Source organism: Planococcus citri, chromosome 5 (genome assembly GCF_950023065.1).
Source record: "Planococcus citri chromosome 5, ihPlaCitr1.1, whole genome shotgun sequence".
Lineage (NCBI taxonomy): Eukaryota > Metazoa > Arthropoda > Insecta > Hemiptera > Pseudococcidae > Planococcus > Planococcus citri.
The window spans coordinates 58,404,183-58,420,556 of record NC_088681.1 but is presented as its reverse complement, the minus strand read 5'-3'; the positions used below and the strand labels follow the sequence as shown (position 1 = coordinate 58,420,556).

The following is a 16,374-nucleotide window of genomic DNA, read 5'->3' as shown; positions in this document are numbered from 1 at the left end:
TTTTTGGGCTCCAGGGGTTCCCAAAGTTGCGAATAAAAAAATAATTTTAGGAACCACTGAGTATTATTTTCAAAAACTTTTTTAGCGTAAAATATCGGTTTGAACCCGATAAACGTTATGCGAGGTGATTTTTCTATTTTTGACTCTTGGGGGCAGAAATGGGGGGTTTCAATTTTTTGAAAATTTTGGAACCACCATTTTGGACCTACCCCTTTGAACCCTGCTAAAAAGCTTTTTACAGTTTATTAGTATCTGAAAGACCTCCATTCATACCAAATTATGAGCTCAGTAAAAAAATTTCGCTGGTACCTACTCAAAAATCCAATTTTCCAATTTTTCGTAATTTCGAAATTTTGGGAACCCCTGAAAAACTAGAAACCTGCGATTTGGGCCAAACGTAACGTTTTAAAGTATAATTATATTCAATAATTTGGATGAAAAAGTTAAATTAGGCTCCCTGTATATTCGTAATTTTGGAACTTTTTTAAGAGCCCCCCCCTCACTTTAGGCACCTTTAAAAAAGGCGTTTATGCATATTTTTTCAAAAGAATTGAAGAATTTACGTTTCAAAATAGAGCTATTTAGGTCAAATTCTGTCATTTTTACTTCGTTGAAATCATGAAAACGTTATTTTAACGTCTTTTCGTAGAGTTGAATCTCAGAATTTGAAGGGTGCTTAAAATAGGGGGCTCTAAAAAAAGGGTTCAAAATTACGAATATACAGGGAGCTTGATTCAACTTTTTCATCTAAGTAATCAAATATACACGTAAAAACGTTACGTTTGACGCAAATCTCAGGTTTTTAGTTTTCCAGGGGTTCCCAAAATATCGAAATTACGAAAAATTGGAAAATTGGGTTTTTGAGTACCATCGAAAAAAATGTGTACTGAGCTCCAAAAATTTGGTAAGATGGAGATCTTTTAGATACTAATAAACTGTAAAAAGCTTTTTAGCGGTGTTCAAAGGGGTAGGTCCAAAATGGTGGTTCCGAAATTTTCAAAAAATTGAAATCCCTCAATTTTTGCCCCCGAGGGTCGAAAGTAAGAAAATCACCTCGTATAACGTTTATTTGGTTCAAACAGATATTTTATGCTAAAAAAGTGTTTGAAAATAATTCTCAGTGGTTCCTAAAATAATTTTTTATTCGCAACTTTGGGAACCCCTGGAGCCCAAAAAATGGTCATTTTGGGTGAATCCACCATGGATTCGTATTTGGGACATTTATTACAACATTTTAAAAGTGGTTGAGTCGATAACTAGCTGGTGCCAAAAAATGGCCTTATCGCAACTCCTCCTTTCCTACCTCCTAAAGTTGACCCCCTGAGCCGAATGGCGCCATTTTCTCGAGCCTCCTTCATCGAGAACTGACTACTTTCCAGAAAAATACACGCTTAGAATAAATTTGAACATAATTTTCATGCTCAAAAATTAGCCAGAAAACGTCTTAAAAAAATATGCAAAATATTCGATAAATTTTTCTCAACTTATTTTGGTGCCCAAAAATGGACCATTTTGAGTAGAAGAAAGCGCCGTGGCGCGAATCTGACACCAGAAATGAATTCTCCGACCCTGAAGAGCCCCCTGATCAAAATTTTCATTCGATTTGCCCCAAAATTCAAAGGTTTATTTTTGGCAAAAAAAATGCGCTCCGTATTTACGGCAAACTGGTTAGGCAATTTTATTAACACCTCTGTTGCTCACTTTTAGGATCGTTTGTAATTGCAAATTGGGTAGTAAGTCGCTACTTTTTTCATTTTAGATGATATTTTTCGACTAATTTGGGGTCGCCGAGTCTGAATCCGGTGTCCAATTTGAGCGCCGGTGTCTCCTTCATTGAGAAATGAAACGTTTTTTCTCGAAAATTCGTATTTTTTTTAGAAAACTATGTAGTATAGGTGCGTGCGTGCTCATTGACCTCAAATTAGTCAGAAATCATCATGAAAATTTCAATTTTCCAATACGACTTTTTGATTCAATTTTGAGCATGACAATGGATCATTTCTGAAGATAAGGGTGCACTCTGGTGAAAATCTAACACCGAAAATGAAATTAGCTGTTCTGAACCCCTCCCCCCTTCTTCACAGTACAAATCTCGACTCGACTCGCGATAAAAAGTATTTTTCTCCAAAAAAATACATAAACTAAGCTCCTTCGCATTTTTTGGATTTTTTTTTATTTTCAAAACAATTAAATAAAATGTGCTTTCCGATTACTTTGAGGTCACCGAATCCGAATCTGGTGTCCAATTTAAGCCCTGATACCTTCTTCATTAGGAGAACTGGTGGTTATCTCAAAAACAACGTGACGAAGATTGATTTGAACGTCATTTTCGCGTTCATTCAAGATCTCACATCAGTCAGAAAACGCCATTAAAAATACAATATTTGATGACTTTTAAACTCAATTTTTAGCCCAAAAACGAGCCATTTCTGTTAGAAGCAAGCACGATTAGACATGTGACGTCGGAAATGAAATTGTCGTCTTAAACCCCCCCCCCCCCATGTTCAAATTTCGATCCGATTCGCGACCAAAAGTCTTTTTTTTTTCCTAAAAAAAAATTCGTAAACTTAAGTACGCTTTTGTATTTCTTAGATTTTTTTTGATTTTACAAAAAATCGAATAAAAGGTGTTTTTTGACTAATTGAAGGTAGACGAGATCGAATTTCTGGAGTCCAATTTGAGCACCGAAGGCGCTCACTTTGAGATTTGACGCCTTTCTCGAAAACCACGCGACGAGGATCAATTTGAACTCCAGATTCGGACTCAGCGAACTTAAATCAATCAGAAATCGTTAAGAAAAACGTAAAATTTGATGACTTATTTTTGGAACAATTTTTGGCTAAAAATCATGGCACCTTCTTTTAGAACCAAGCGCGATGGTGGAGAATAATCTGACATCTAAAAAGAAATCACGGTTCCAACCCACTCCCTCCCGTTCAAATTTCGACTCGTTTTGTAACCAAAAGCTTTTTTTCCAAAAAAAATGCATGAACTGGATCCGGATATTTTATGGATTCTATTTGACTATATAGGCCAGATTTCACCAAATCTAATCAGATCTGGTCATATAAAAGTTTCGATCTGAATCGAATCTGTTCAAACCTATAAATCAGATCCAATAAGAGGGGCCTGATTGGATCTGAAAAGATCTGATCAAATCGTTCAGATCCAATTAGATCTGTTCAGAATTGATTTCGTCATTTGAACAGATGTAATCAAATCAGAGTTTTTGATCAAATTAGATCTGTTCAGACCTCATCAGATCCAATAATTTTTACCTAGATCATTACATATCCAAAGTCACGTGAAAGAGATTGAGTGGAGCTGTTTTGATACAAACAGACCTGATTTCATCAATAACTACTCATAGAAAAGTGATCAGAGCTGTTTAAAATCTAATTTGATCCGATCAGACCACTGTTTCGGTAAGATTTATTAAACCATATACCTACGTACATTTTCTCAATCTAATTCATGGAATGAGTATATATGGACAGATTTATTCTTATTGGTGAGTGGTTTTTCAATTAAATGGATTCTAGCAAAAAATTATGGCCAAATGATCTCAACAAGATGCACAAAATATTTTGAATTTTAAGCCTCATGCATTTTCACCCACTTCCCCTTCACAGCAAGATCTCAAAAATTGAACACCGTCTGAAAAAAATTTCAATTTTTTATATCAAGTACAGATAAGTGTAAATAAATCAGTAGCTCAATTCTAATTTCACCATTTTGACAGGATAAGTAATCAGGCTACAAAATTATAAATTTCAAAGGATGAAACTATTATTATTTTGAGAACTCCTGAACTTGACTAAAATGAATTGTGAACTTTTCTAATTGCCTAAAAGCGATGATATGCGAGAGTAGCTGATGAGCAATCTATTTTTATCTTCTTTATTCTGAGCCCTTTTTGTTCGCTGGCTGGCACAGTTTTTTGCAGAATTTCCTGATAGAATAGCTCTCAAGTAGATACTATTGAACTAGAATTCTCTGATTTGAACGAAACCACGCTAGATCTCGAAAAAGCACGTTTTAAAACTTCTTTAACCATAATTTCAAATTCTGAAGTGAATTTTTGAATTTTGACAAATTTTTGAAAATTGAAAAAATTTTTAAAAAATGTTTTAAGAGTGATTTCTAAACTTTTTTTACGAAATACGTAACCAAAACGACTTGAAATCTACCAGCAGTCAACTTCGTGGTGTATTAAAATTAGTTTTCAGAATGAATTTCGACTCTCCATCTCAGTTTTATGAAATTTTGGGGAAATTTCAAGTTTCAAAAATCTACTGGAGGCTTCAGGAATTTTCAAAAAGTCACTGGAGGCTCCAAAACGACTTGAAATTCACCTGCAGTACCTCGTAGCGTATTGAAATTAGTTTTTAGAATAAATTTCAGCTTTACAACTCCAATTTGATGGAATTTTGTGGGAATTTCGAGTTTCAAAAATCTGCTGGAGGCTCCAGAACTGCTCAAAATGGTTTGAAACAGTTTCCAATCGATTTGGCCTATCGGAAATAGGGTATATCCCAAATTTCAGCTTTCTTGGTCAATTTGGTAAAGTTTTGATTTTTTTCCCTCATTTTTGGACTAAATTGGATTTTTGAAAAATTCACCAAAAATCGAAAAACGCACTTTAGCACTTGAAATTTTGACAGGTGATTAATTTTTGCATGATTTTTCGATCTACCTTTGTAAGGTTTGAAAAATTTCGTGCAAGTCCTATGTTGAAACGCAAAATCTGAGATTCCGGCTGACCTGTCAATCAAAATGGCCGCCATTTTGTAAGTAAGGCCAAATTTTTTTTGGGCAAGTTTGCTTTAAAATGTTCTTTAGGATGTCCCCTTTAAGAAAAAAGTTGTCCCGGACGATCGGCAGGGGGGCGTGCAATTACTCCTATTGTCATACGCCGGACTATAAATGGTCGAGAGGATGCCCAATGATCATTGATCAAAATTATACGTGCTGAAGTTCATTTTCAACCCCTCCAGAGTGATTCGAAATTTCTGGAGAAATTTGAAAACTCGCTGAAGACTCCAGAATCTGAAACTAGTCTAATGTCGATATATGGGAGTTGAATTAAAGGAATTATTCGCATACCTTACAATTATAGCTTCACTTCATTCAAAAAAATTTACATTTCATAATAAAGTTTAAAAATCGCCCTTGAAACAGTTTTCTTAGGTTTTATAAATTTTTAAAAAATTCCTCAAAAATCCATAATAATGAACTTTAGCCCTTGAAATTCCGCTAACGATGCTTTTAGGTCACGATCTTTTGATCTGGTTCGGTTTCGATTACACGTACGAGTACCGGAGATCAAAGCTTATCTCGTTATCGTAGCCGGGTACTTATATTTTAAAGTCTAAGTTCAGCAGTACATACCTAACAATCCCTTTAAAAATACTTTCAGCTTTTGTTTACCGAAAATGTAGGTCAAACAACCCTATTTTTCTTGGAAAAAACACCCACCTACCTATTCAAACAATCTAAAACATTTCGAAGTCAACCAACTCGAACAATAAAGGAAATACCACCATTAAGACACACAAAAGAGAAATATTCACTTAAACACGATGAGAAAGGAATCTGCGAATATACTAAATTAGCATAAGAAAACGAAATGAAATGAGCAGCGAGAATTAAATTTCAACGCGTCTATTTGCCTAATTCTTGGTAATTGAGCATCGAATTTACAATAATGATACAGCTGTTTTGGGATTTCGATTCGATTTCGAGCAATTTCTCGAATCTTGCGAGACATCAAGTGACGACAGTACGTCGACATTTCAACGACACTTCTCCACCATATTATCGTCGAGCTTTAACATTACATCAAAACCAAGAAAAAAAATAATATTTAAACTTTTGGTTCAGTTAGGGGGGGGGGGGGGGTACCCAGGCTCACTACCAACTGAAAAAAAACTGAATCCTCAGAAAGGGGAGAACCATCCCCAATTCCCCATTATGTACAAAATGATGGTCGCTCACTCCATCAAAATATTACATCAAAGGTAGACACAAGAAGGCACATACGTACCAGGGAGTATACGACGAAACATCTGAAAGTTTCACTAACGCCGAGAATATTTAATTTAACTTGTGTAATAAGCACGAAACTACTCCAGGGAGTGATATCATTCAAAATGTTTCTTTATGCTGACGTTAATGAAGCTGATACGTTAATCTAAAACTTCACCGTATATAGAGCCAGAGCCGTATATACCATATCATAGTATCGCAGGTAGAGAGGCACCTCCTCTTGCTGCGTATACACCTCGAAAAGTATACAAAGTGCATTACCCTGTGAAAATAACATTTTCGAAATAATGAAACTTTCACATAGGAAAATGTATTGATTTTGCTAACCGAGCCACTTATTAAAGCGAGGCAAAGAAAGGAGGGGAAAAAAATTATCGGTTATAAAACCGTGCAAGTTTTATTGATCTGCGTCGCCTGCAGGGACAGGAAAGAAAAACTTGGCGAATTTTTTTACTCGTAAAACAAACATTATCAAAAACCAGTCGAGCGTGTAGTAACTATATTGATATTTTATGCCTTGATACGTTATACCCATGACAGCTCGATGGTTGGTGTTGGTATACTAAATTGCCATTTATAAATAACACTGTCGGCGTTTGGCTTAGGGTGCCTATCTCCGAAATGAGGAAATTTGATATTATCGGTATCTCTTTAGCATATACTATACCAGCATTCAAATATCACGCGTGAATTTTTATTCCGTATACTTTAATGCGGGCTTTATGGCTATGGTAATCGATTCAATAAGGTTAGCGAGCTTTTCCAACCATATATGCAGCCATGTCAGTAGGATTTAATCTGTCGCGAACAAGTCGACATGACGAGCCTCCTCCTCATCGTTATACGATGTCATAAGTACAATTTCAAATTATGTCAGCGGAGCTTTTGATGTCACATCATACATCGAGTGTTTTAGTCGTCGGTTTTCACCTCATCTCAATTGAGCTATATAATGCGGTATACTGGAAGAGCTCGAGTGTCGATAGGTCTCTGATGAGAGGGAGGGGGAGGGGGTAGGTGGAGGGTTGCGAGGTGAAATAATTCTACGTAATCGTACATACAGGGAATTGCAGATACAGATGAGAATTACTTAGGTGTAAATGTATGATTGGATTTTAAAATTATATATTTTGACGAAACGGAAATCCCATAAGAATAGATATTTTACAAATTTATTCATTTGTTTTGAAATGAGTTTTGAATAATTTCGAATTAGAATAAGTATTGTGGATAATTATATACAGCTGACTAATCTGGTGGATGTTTTGAATGTTTCAGATTGTAAAAATGAGTTGAGCACATAGCCCTAAGAGGGAAGGGCGGAAAGAACAGGTTGTGCTATGTCCACTGGCGAAGAGGACAGAATAGCAAGATCTGTAGCTTTAGAAAAAACATACGTTCATGATGTTTATGACCATATGTCCGCCCTTCAATATCCAGAACATAGAAATACCACTCCGTGGCCGAAAGTTAAAAAGTTCCTCAACGAACTCGAGCCAGGATCAATCGTCTGTGATGTAGGTTAGTATAAGAAGAAGACGTTATTTATCTCGATGCAAATTTTTGATGATTTTTTTTGTTTTAAATGAAAAATAATTAATTTTCAGGTTGTGGGAATGGAAAATATTTGAAAGTAAATCCATCGATTTTCAAAATCGGATCGGATAGATGTCATAAGCTAACCCAAATAGCGAAAGATGACGATAATGAAGTAAGTACCTATACCTAATCGAATCAAATTTTTGTATCAAAATGATTTCAGTCTTCTTAGTACAAGGGAAGCTTTTGAACTCAAAACGGTGAATGAAGCCAAACTAGATCAAAAGAGCATGCCCCAAAACGACAGTAACCAAAATTTCAGATGCTTAAATTCATTTTTGAATTTTGGCAATTTTTTTTTAATTTAAAAAAATTTAAAAAAAAACGTTTTCATAAAGTTAAAAATTCTTTGAGAAAAGTGAACTGACATGAATAATTTTTTTCAATTCAACTCTTGCACATTAATAAATGTTTCCCCAGAAATTTTTAATCGCACTGGAAGGGCCAAAATCCCAAAAATGAACATTAGCACCTACAACAACAGTGGTCAGTGCTTATTGAGAATACTCTCGACCATTTTCAGGATTTTTTTTTTTAGAAAAAACTGTGAAAACCTGATTTTTAAACTTTTTCTGAAAAATTAACATTTCAAGTTCTATTATCTCTAAAGAGCTTTTTTGAGTAAAATAGACGCTCATGATGATTTTAGCCCCCTCCCATGAAAACCAAGCCAATCCCCCCCCCACAGAATAGCTGAAATTTGTATTTTATGTGGGATGTCCTAAAATTAGTTGCTTTTGGTCTTTCCTCCTCCCAACCCACAAAGTGGTGTACTCTGGTGAGAAAATATAATTCCCCATTTTTTATTTTTTACATTTTCGAAAGTGGGTCCCTCAATTTTCAAAAATTAAAAAAAAAAGAAATTCATCGTAAAATTTTAAAATTTCAAGTTCTATTATCTCTAAAAGTTCTCTTTTGAACAAAATAGACGCTGATGACGATTTTAGCCCCCTCCCATGAAAACCAAGCTGATTCCCCCCCCCAGAATAGCTGTAGTGGGAAATCCTAAAATACAAGTATGTTGTTTTTAGTCATTACTGATTATGTTGATGCGAATTGTTCACTTGCATACTAGCAATGAATTGAAACAAAACACGAGTCCCCTCTTCCCCTTAATGATTCAACGGTTCTTTTGATAACGAGTTTTTTAAAAATGGGAGGGGGCTAAAATCGTCATGAGCGTCAATTTTGTTCAAAAGAGATCTATTATAGTTATAATATTAGAACTTAAAATTTTAGGATTTTACGTTGAATTTGTTTTTTTTTAATTTTTGAAAATTGAGGGTCCTACCGCAGCCCGAATTTTTTGAAAATGGAAAAAATAAAAAATTGGGAATAAATTTTTCACCACAGGTTACCACTTTAGAGGTTGGAAGCGGACAAAATCGCACATTTTTTTGCCATGTAGTTAAGGACCACCCTGGTACCCCTCAAATGGGGCCCTTGGAAGGGTCCAACTATAAATTCAACTTCATATTCGTGTTTAGGGGGTTCGATTTATATGAAAACGACACCCATATTGCCAACATTTTCCAGACCCAAAATTTGGTGGGGAGGTGCCCATGGGCCCAAAATGAGCTTTTTGAGGAAATTTTGCATCTTCTACAGTTTTTTAAGGTTCACGTGCAAAGCTTCAGAACTTCACTATGAGTATTTTTTTAAATTGTCGGTGCTATGACACAAAAAACACATTTTGAAGAATTTTTTGAGTTTTTGAAGATGACCCACCTGAAGAAAAAATTTGAAAAAATTTCCAAAAATAGTACTTAGATACTAGAACACAAACCCGTATCCAGGATTTCCTCCTGGGGGGGATGAATGACTCATAAGTAGGGGACAAAAACCACAAAATTCCCAACTGGCTCATAATTTCAATAGTAGGCAGATTTCAGACATTTTCATGCTGAATTTCAGCTTGAAAAACGTATTGGTCAGTGAGGTTTTTGAAATTTATCCAGTAAATTGTTTATATCTATTTATAATGAAATTCAGATAAGCACGAGCGAAGCGATGGCAAAACTTTGGAAATTTGTCAATCCAAAGAGTAAAAAATACTACCTAAATTTCTGATTGTAAAATTGATTTTTCTGGATTTAACTTGACACTGCTCACGTCCTCAGACTTGAATTAGTAGTTTGTTCAACTAGGGAGCGAAAATTATTTTTGACGATTTTCAAGGTTTATCGCCCAAGCGTCGCGAGGAAAATGATTCAAAATTGTTGAAAATCATTTTTACTCCTGAGTTGAATAACAAATTTTTCGTTATCAGGGAGAAAAATTCCAGTACCTATTCAATTCCGATAATGATCAGTAAACTGGAGCAAAAGGAGCACTTTTTCTCCCTTATAATAACGAAAAATATGCTTCCAGAAATTTCAATTTCAAAAAAGGAAAGCAAACAAAAGCATTGGAAATTCATAATTCAAGAAACAAAAATAATTAGTGCATAGATTATGCAACTAACTAGGGAGGTAAATGTGATTTTCAATGAATTTTGAAGTTTGTAGCAAATTATCTCCCTAGCTCGGGGGCCAAAAAATTTCGAAAAAATTTATGTGAATAGACCCATGCTTCCTGTACATATTTTAGGTAAAATCAAAATTTTTTATTCAAAACTCATTGAAGTGCGATTTCATTGTGGTGTGGCCAAGGAGGGGGGGTGGGAGGGGGACAAATTTTTCGGTCCACAATTTTTTTTAGAGGTACCCAACAATGTTCAATCGAAAAATCAAAAATCCGAGGACAGGAGCATTTCACCTATCTTATCCAGGGATACCCTTTACTTTTGGATTCACCCAACTGGAATTAATAATAGCCCCTTAGAACGGTCGAGAGAACGTCCAATAAGCACCGGCTAAAGTTATGCAGAATAAAATTAATTTTTGGCTCATCCAAAATGAGATTTTAAATTTCTGGAGGAAAATTTTAAAAATCGCTGGAGGCTCCAGAATGGTTTACAACTAAAAGTAAGACATTATTCAAATTGATTCATTTTTCTCAAAAAAAATTTTACCTTATGAAAAAGTCGAAAAATTGCCTTTAAACACACATTTTTTTATCTCTTAAAATTTTCAAAAATTTAGCAAAAATTCAAAAATGAATTTCAAGACTTGAATTTGTAGTAACGGAGATTTTACGTGCTTTTTCGATCTAGTTTGGATGCGCTCAAATAGGTGTGTGTGAGTTCAATAGATTATCCTGTGAAAAATTATTATCACCTGTCTCAGAAAAACAATTTGATAAATTCCTTCTGAAAAAACTCAAATAATGGAAATCTTTGGATTTGTTAAACTCACGTAGATTATGGAAATGAGAAATTCGTAAAATTGTGGATCTAGTATTTCTGAAATAGGACTGTAGGTAATTAGGGTAGCATCAATTTTTTAAATGAATCATCTCACTCTAGCTTTGAAGACACTGGAAATTGCCTTCATTTTTCTAAAGAAAATGAAGAAAATTAGGAGGAAAAAAAACTCTCAACTGGTGGAAATTTTTTTAAATCAGACTACACTGAATCAAAAATGCATATAAAAATACATCACTGGTCAAAATTTCGAGGGCTGAAGTGCATTTTTAGATTTTTAATGAATTTTTGAAAATGAAAAGGCAAAAATTATGGAAAAGTTGAAGTTTTATCAAATTAACCTAGACAGTAAAAATTTGACACGTATACCTTACTTTTAATCCCCTGAAATATATTAGAAGCGGTTTCTCGAACAATTTTGAGCAGTTCTGAAGACCCCAGCTTAATTTCAAAGTTCTGAGTCGATTGAAAATGGTTTCAAGCCCTTTCAGAGCCACCAAACAAAATTTTAGATATTTCAGATGTTCAAAAAGTGCAATAAACTTGATTTAAAATATCTGCTAGGGGCATTTGAATGGCTCAAAACGATTTAGGATCGTTTTTAATCGATTTGAAGGGTTGAAAATAGGATATACTCGTATACGCCAAATTTCTGTTTTCGGTGACAATTTGGAGAAATTTTGATTTTTTTTACCATCATTGACCCAAGTTTGATTTTCAAAAAATTAATCAAAAATCGAAAAATGCACTTCAGCATCTGAATATTTTTGTTGGAAATAATGTATTTTTGAATATTTTTTCCATTTAGCTTGGGTCTATGTCCTGTGATATAAGTGTTCACCCCCCTCCCTTCCCTGTCCCTCTACAAACAATCCGTTTGCGTGTAATCTGATTCAATTCAACCAAAAGATTGATTAAAAAAAGTTCCCCTGCCTGCCCCGTCCATCGTCATGGAAAATAAAAATTGATGTAAAATAAGTTGCCTACTCAGTTTGCCGTAAATACGCATTATTAAATCGCTGGAGGGCAGGAGCGGGGAAGCTGATGAGGAATATTGTTTTTGGTGTTTTTCAAGTTCTAAAACTGAAGATAAATTTTTTTATAAAAAATCTCTCTGCAGATAAGGCTACTTAAAATCAGACCAGAATTACCTACTTTCAAAAAAAAAATTCAAAACTAGTTTCTATCAAAGAGAGAGAGAGGATGACGGAATGGTGAGCAACTTCTGAGACTTTGAGAATTTGTTTACAAATTTTGCTCAATTTTTCTGAGATGTTCAATCTAGTGATAAAAAAACTTTCATTTCTGTTTGTATCTAGGTATTAATTGTCAATTGTTTTCTCAGGTTTTACTATGTGATAATTTAACACTGCCATTTCGAGATGAGACTTTTGATGCTGTTTTGTCAATCGCTGTAATTCATCATTTTGCTACGAAAGAAAGACGAGTTGGAGCATTGCGCGAATTAGCGAGAGTTTTACGTATCGGAGGACGACTCATGATTACCGTTTGGGCCATGGAACAAAAAGATAGAAAGGTTTGTACCTACCTACCTACCTACCTACCTACCTACCTATTTACAACTCCTTTCTTTTCATTAGATCATTTATTTTAAAATGTTATCTTTTTTGTGTATAGTTTGAAACACAAGATGTTCTGGTGCAATGGCATCATCCTCAGTTTTATCGTAGCCCATCGTTGGAATTTTCCACAACAGCGACTGCCACCTCGGAAGAAGACTTTTCTGTTCCTTATCGGATGTCTCAATCTCATGTCTCGGATGATGCCGATTCAGTATTTTCTAGATCGTATGTGTTAATATTTTTTAAAACATCTTTTTATTTTATTTTATCGTTCATTGATGGTAATTTCTTTTTTTTGTGTGTTTAAAGAAGTAGTCTGCAGCAAGACAGTAGAACTGGTAGATCTCGTTTACGTCTATTTCAATCACTGCGATCGATCAAAACATCACCAAGCAGTTCTAGTCTATCGAGTCCCAATGAAACTTGTTACAGTTTTGTTAGAAAAGCATTACAGGTAACCTTGTTTGAAAATGCAATCCTCTTCTTCATCTTCATACTTTGAAACATTCTCCTTGACTTATAAAATTAATTCCCTGTTGCAGAAACTTTCACGAAGCAGTAAGAAAGATAAACACAGGTCTCGAGCATGGTTTCTAGAATCATGGGCATCATTTGGCAAAGACGATCATCTCCCAGCCACTCGATACGATCCTGAAGGATGCGAAGAAAGTGCTGATATCCAAGACCTGCCCATTGAACTACGTCGTATGGAAAAAGAAGAAGAGCCCAAGAAGGAGAAAGGCTCAGCAATGAAATCCCAAGAAGGAGGTCTCACTCAGAAATCAAAAAGTTTAAACGATATTTTATCTCAAGCTGCCATAGCTCCTGCACCAATCACTAGATCACATTCTGGGATTGTGACAGTGGATGGGTACAAGATTAAGATTAAAACCAGCGCTCCGAAAGTTGAAATGGATACTTTGAAGCCCAAGTTGGTCAAACAAAAGAAATCCATTTGTGAAGAAGATTTTGAATATGATGAAGAACGTGATAAAGCTACTGATATGAAGAGACTGGTTAAAGAATTGCCTATTTTTAAAGTATCTATGGAGAAACCTGAAAAGTTCAATGTTTTGAAGCAGAAATCTCTCACTGAGGATATCATGTCTGCAGATAGGCTGAGAGAGAAGGAGAAAGTCCGACAAAATATTCAGAAACAGGCTTCTCTCAATGAAGACCTCATTTATAGGTGAATTTTTTAAATCATTTTCAAGTAGATCTTTCAAAATATCATAGAATTTTAATCAATTGTATTTTTTTTTTTTTTTTTTTTACAGAAGGCAGCGCACCATTGACTCATTCAAAGATACCTTTTTGACCAACTCGTCGAAAAAATTCCAAATGCTACGTAGTGGTCTGACCAGCAAGTTGAAAAACTCCACTACAAATATTGAAAAAGTAACTGGAGCTTCGCTAAAGAGTGGTTTTGCAAAAATCTTTCACGGGTTAACTGGTGGAGAATTGGTCACCATCAGCGAACCTGTTCCACCCCAATCACCTCATCATATACCTCCAAGTGTTCGTAAATCCAGTTCTGAAGATCGAGGCGATGAGTTCCCTATTGAAAGGAGGTGCTCACACGAGGAAAACTCAGACTCATCGAAAGATAACAGTTTACAAAGTGATACCAGTGTTGATTCTGAGGACAGTATAATATCTGTAATAGAAAGAATCATACCAAAACCTGAGCAGGCCACTTCACCTACCAAACTGACCAGTCCCGGTCCTCATTCTCCAAAACTGGTCTTGGGGGGTGTACTATCACACCCATCATCTCCTAAAATATCCCAAGTTATGCAATATCCAGCTTCTAAAACAAAGGCATTTTCATTACCAGCATCTCCCAGGACTATTGTGTTCTCACCCAGTATCAAACAAACTTTCAAGATACCACCAGTAGCCCATATACCACCATCCAATGGAAATGGGTCCATTTTAACTCCTAATGGTAAAATATTAACTCCTAATGGGACTTTACTGGTACGAGAAAATTCTGCGAATGGAAATTCATTCAAACCATTGGTCAGTGAGGGTGAACCTATCCTCAAGTTGTCCCCGATGAAGCAAGTGACTGCTGCTAGGATGAAATCATTTGGAGATAAAGAAATGCTACTTTTGTCAGAAAAACTTTCAGTATTGAGTGCTAAGGAAACTGAACCAAGAGGAGATGTATGTGAAGGTGATGAGAGCCAGAAATCTGATACAGAGCAGCCAGTAGCTTCCAAGGAACCAGTCAAAAAAGAGGAATCTCCGTCCCGTGTGAAATCAGGTATGGTGCAAAGAATTTGTGTCTTATAAATATAAATGGATTTGTTTTGGAAGTTGAGATTAGAGCTGAGATACTAATATTTACTGATTTTTTTTTTTTTGAAGGAGTGTTGAAGCCACCATATGCGTTATCAAAGAAACCACCAATCAGTCCTTATGCAACATATCTAGCCCATCAGACGCGTCTGCAATCATATGAGTTGTTTAATCCGGAAACTGAAGATATAGATACTGATTCAAGTGGTGTATCAACTCCAGATTCTGTTGGCAGTGTTATCAGCGTTAAATTAGATAGTTCTAATGGAACTCCAAATAATGGTAAGCCCAAGAAAATAATAATTATGTAATTTAATTGAAGTTTTAAGGATAATTGCCCATGGGAGGGAGGGGGGGGGTGATAGGACCTAATCTGATCTGGTTAGATCAAAACTAAGAATTCAAGACTGAATGGGAAAGGATCAATCTGATTAGATGTGAATCAATATGTGCTTATCTGAACATCTAGCAAAAATTTATTAGATCTGATCTGATCTATTGATTGGGCAGAGTAAGTGAATACATCAAATTGGATCAAAAAAATATCCTGATCAGATCACTTCTCTTACCTACCTTTAATCAGCACATATCAAATCATCTCTACTCAAGTCAGAGATCCAATAGTTTTTCTTTGAGCAATGAGCACCCTTCAGAAGACCTTATTTTTAAACAAATGGTTTTCTAATAGAAAATGATGGGATCTGATGTGATCAGATCTCCCATTTAATCTGGCTAGATCTGATCAGATCAGTGTTTCAAAGTGGATAAGATCAGGTAATAAGCCATGGTCAGATCCAATTTTTTCCTCATAAGATCAGAATACTTCAGAGAATTAAACATTTTTTCATTTCAATGAAAAATTTGAAATTTTTTTTATTACAAATGCTTTTTATTGGGAGAGTTGTCTTCTTCTTGGTGCCGTTTCACCCCTCCGGGGGTATTGTGATTATGATGCAATTGCAGCCGTTTCTGTGACACGATACACCAGCTCCCTCCAACTCTCTCTATTTAGGGCACTCCTGATGCAAGCTGGGAAGCTGCGTCCAATGGCTTTCCGAATGAAGTCCGTCCATCTTGTGGGGGAGCGTCCGCGCCCTCTTGTTCCCTCAACCTTCCCTTGTATGAACAGGGACTCCATGGCATTAGCCCTTGTGGCATGCCCAAAGTATTTGAGGATTCTGCTGAGTACCACTGCTGACATTCTTTTCCAGACACCAATTTCCCTCAGGATGGACACATTGGTCCTTTTCTCCATCCATGGGATCCAAAGCATTCTCCTCCAGCACCGCATCTTGAGCGCATCAATTTTTCTTCTGTCACACACTATCCAAGTTTCCAAAGTGTAGAAAACACTGAGAAAACCATGAGCATATACCAGCCTTATCTTCAGAGTCTTGCTCACTGCTGTGTCTGACCATATCTTCTTTACCCTATTGACAAAATTATGCATAAAAACAGGCGTGTTAATGCGTAATGTGTGAATTTGGACTTTTTTCAAAAATAAACATGCGATTCAGCCTGCAAATAGCATGCGTA

The 16,374-nt window shown here is 35.6% G+C and overlaps 1 protein-coding gene across 3 annotated transcripts in view; it reads left to right on the top strand.

The window, feature by feature from the left end:
• Positions 1–16,374, top strand: part of fid (fire dancer) — a 37,777-nt gene that overhangs the window by 13,987 nt on the left and 7,416 nt on the right. Inside the window, exons 2-9 of one of the 3 annotated variants that reach the window (XM_065365708.1) lie at positions 7,327–7,569; positions 7,656–7,759; positions 12,297–12,488; positions 12,590–12,759; positions 12,847–12,988; positions 13,077–13,723; positions 13,812–14,803; positions 14,908–15,120. In XM_065365708.1, coding sequence (XP_065221780.1) covers positions 7,389–7,569; positions 7,656–7,759; positions 12,297–12,488; positions 12,590–12,759; positions 12,847–12,988; positions 13,077–13,723; positions 13,812–14,803; positions 14,908–15,120 — 2,641 coding nt within the window. In that variant the 5' untranslated portion in view covers positions 7,327–7,388. Of the gene's footprint in view, positions 1–7,326; positions 7,570–7,655; positions 7,760–12,296; positions 12,489–12,589; positions 12,760–12,843; positions 12,989–13,076; positions 13,724–13,811; positions 14,804–14,907; positions 15,121–16,374 lie in introns of all 3 variants that reach the window. The other 2 variants (XM_065365709.1, XM_065365707.1) reach the window with 2 other exon arrangements.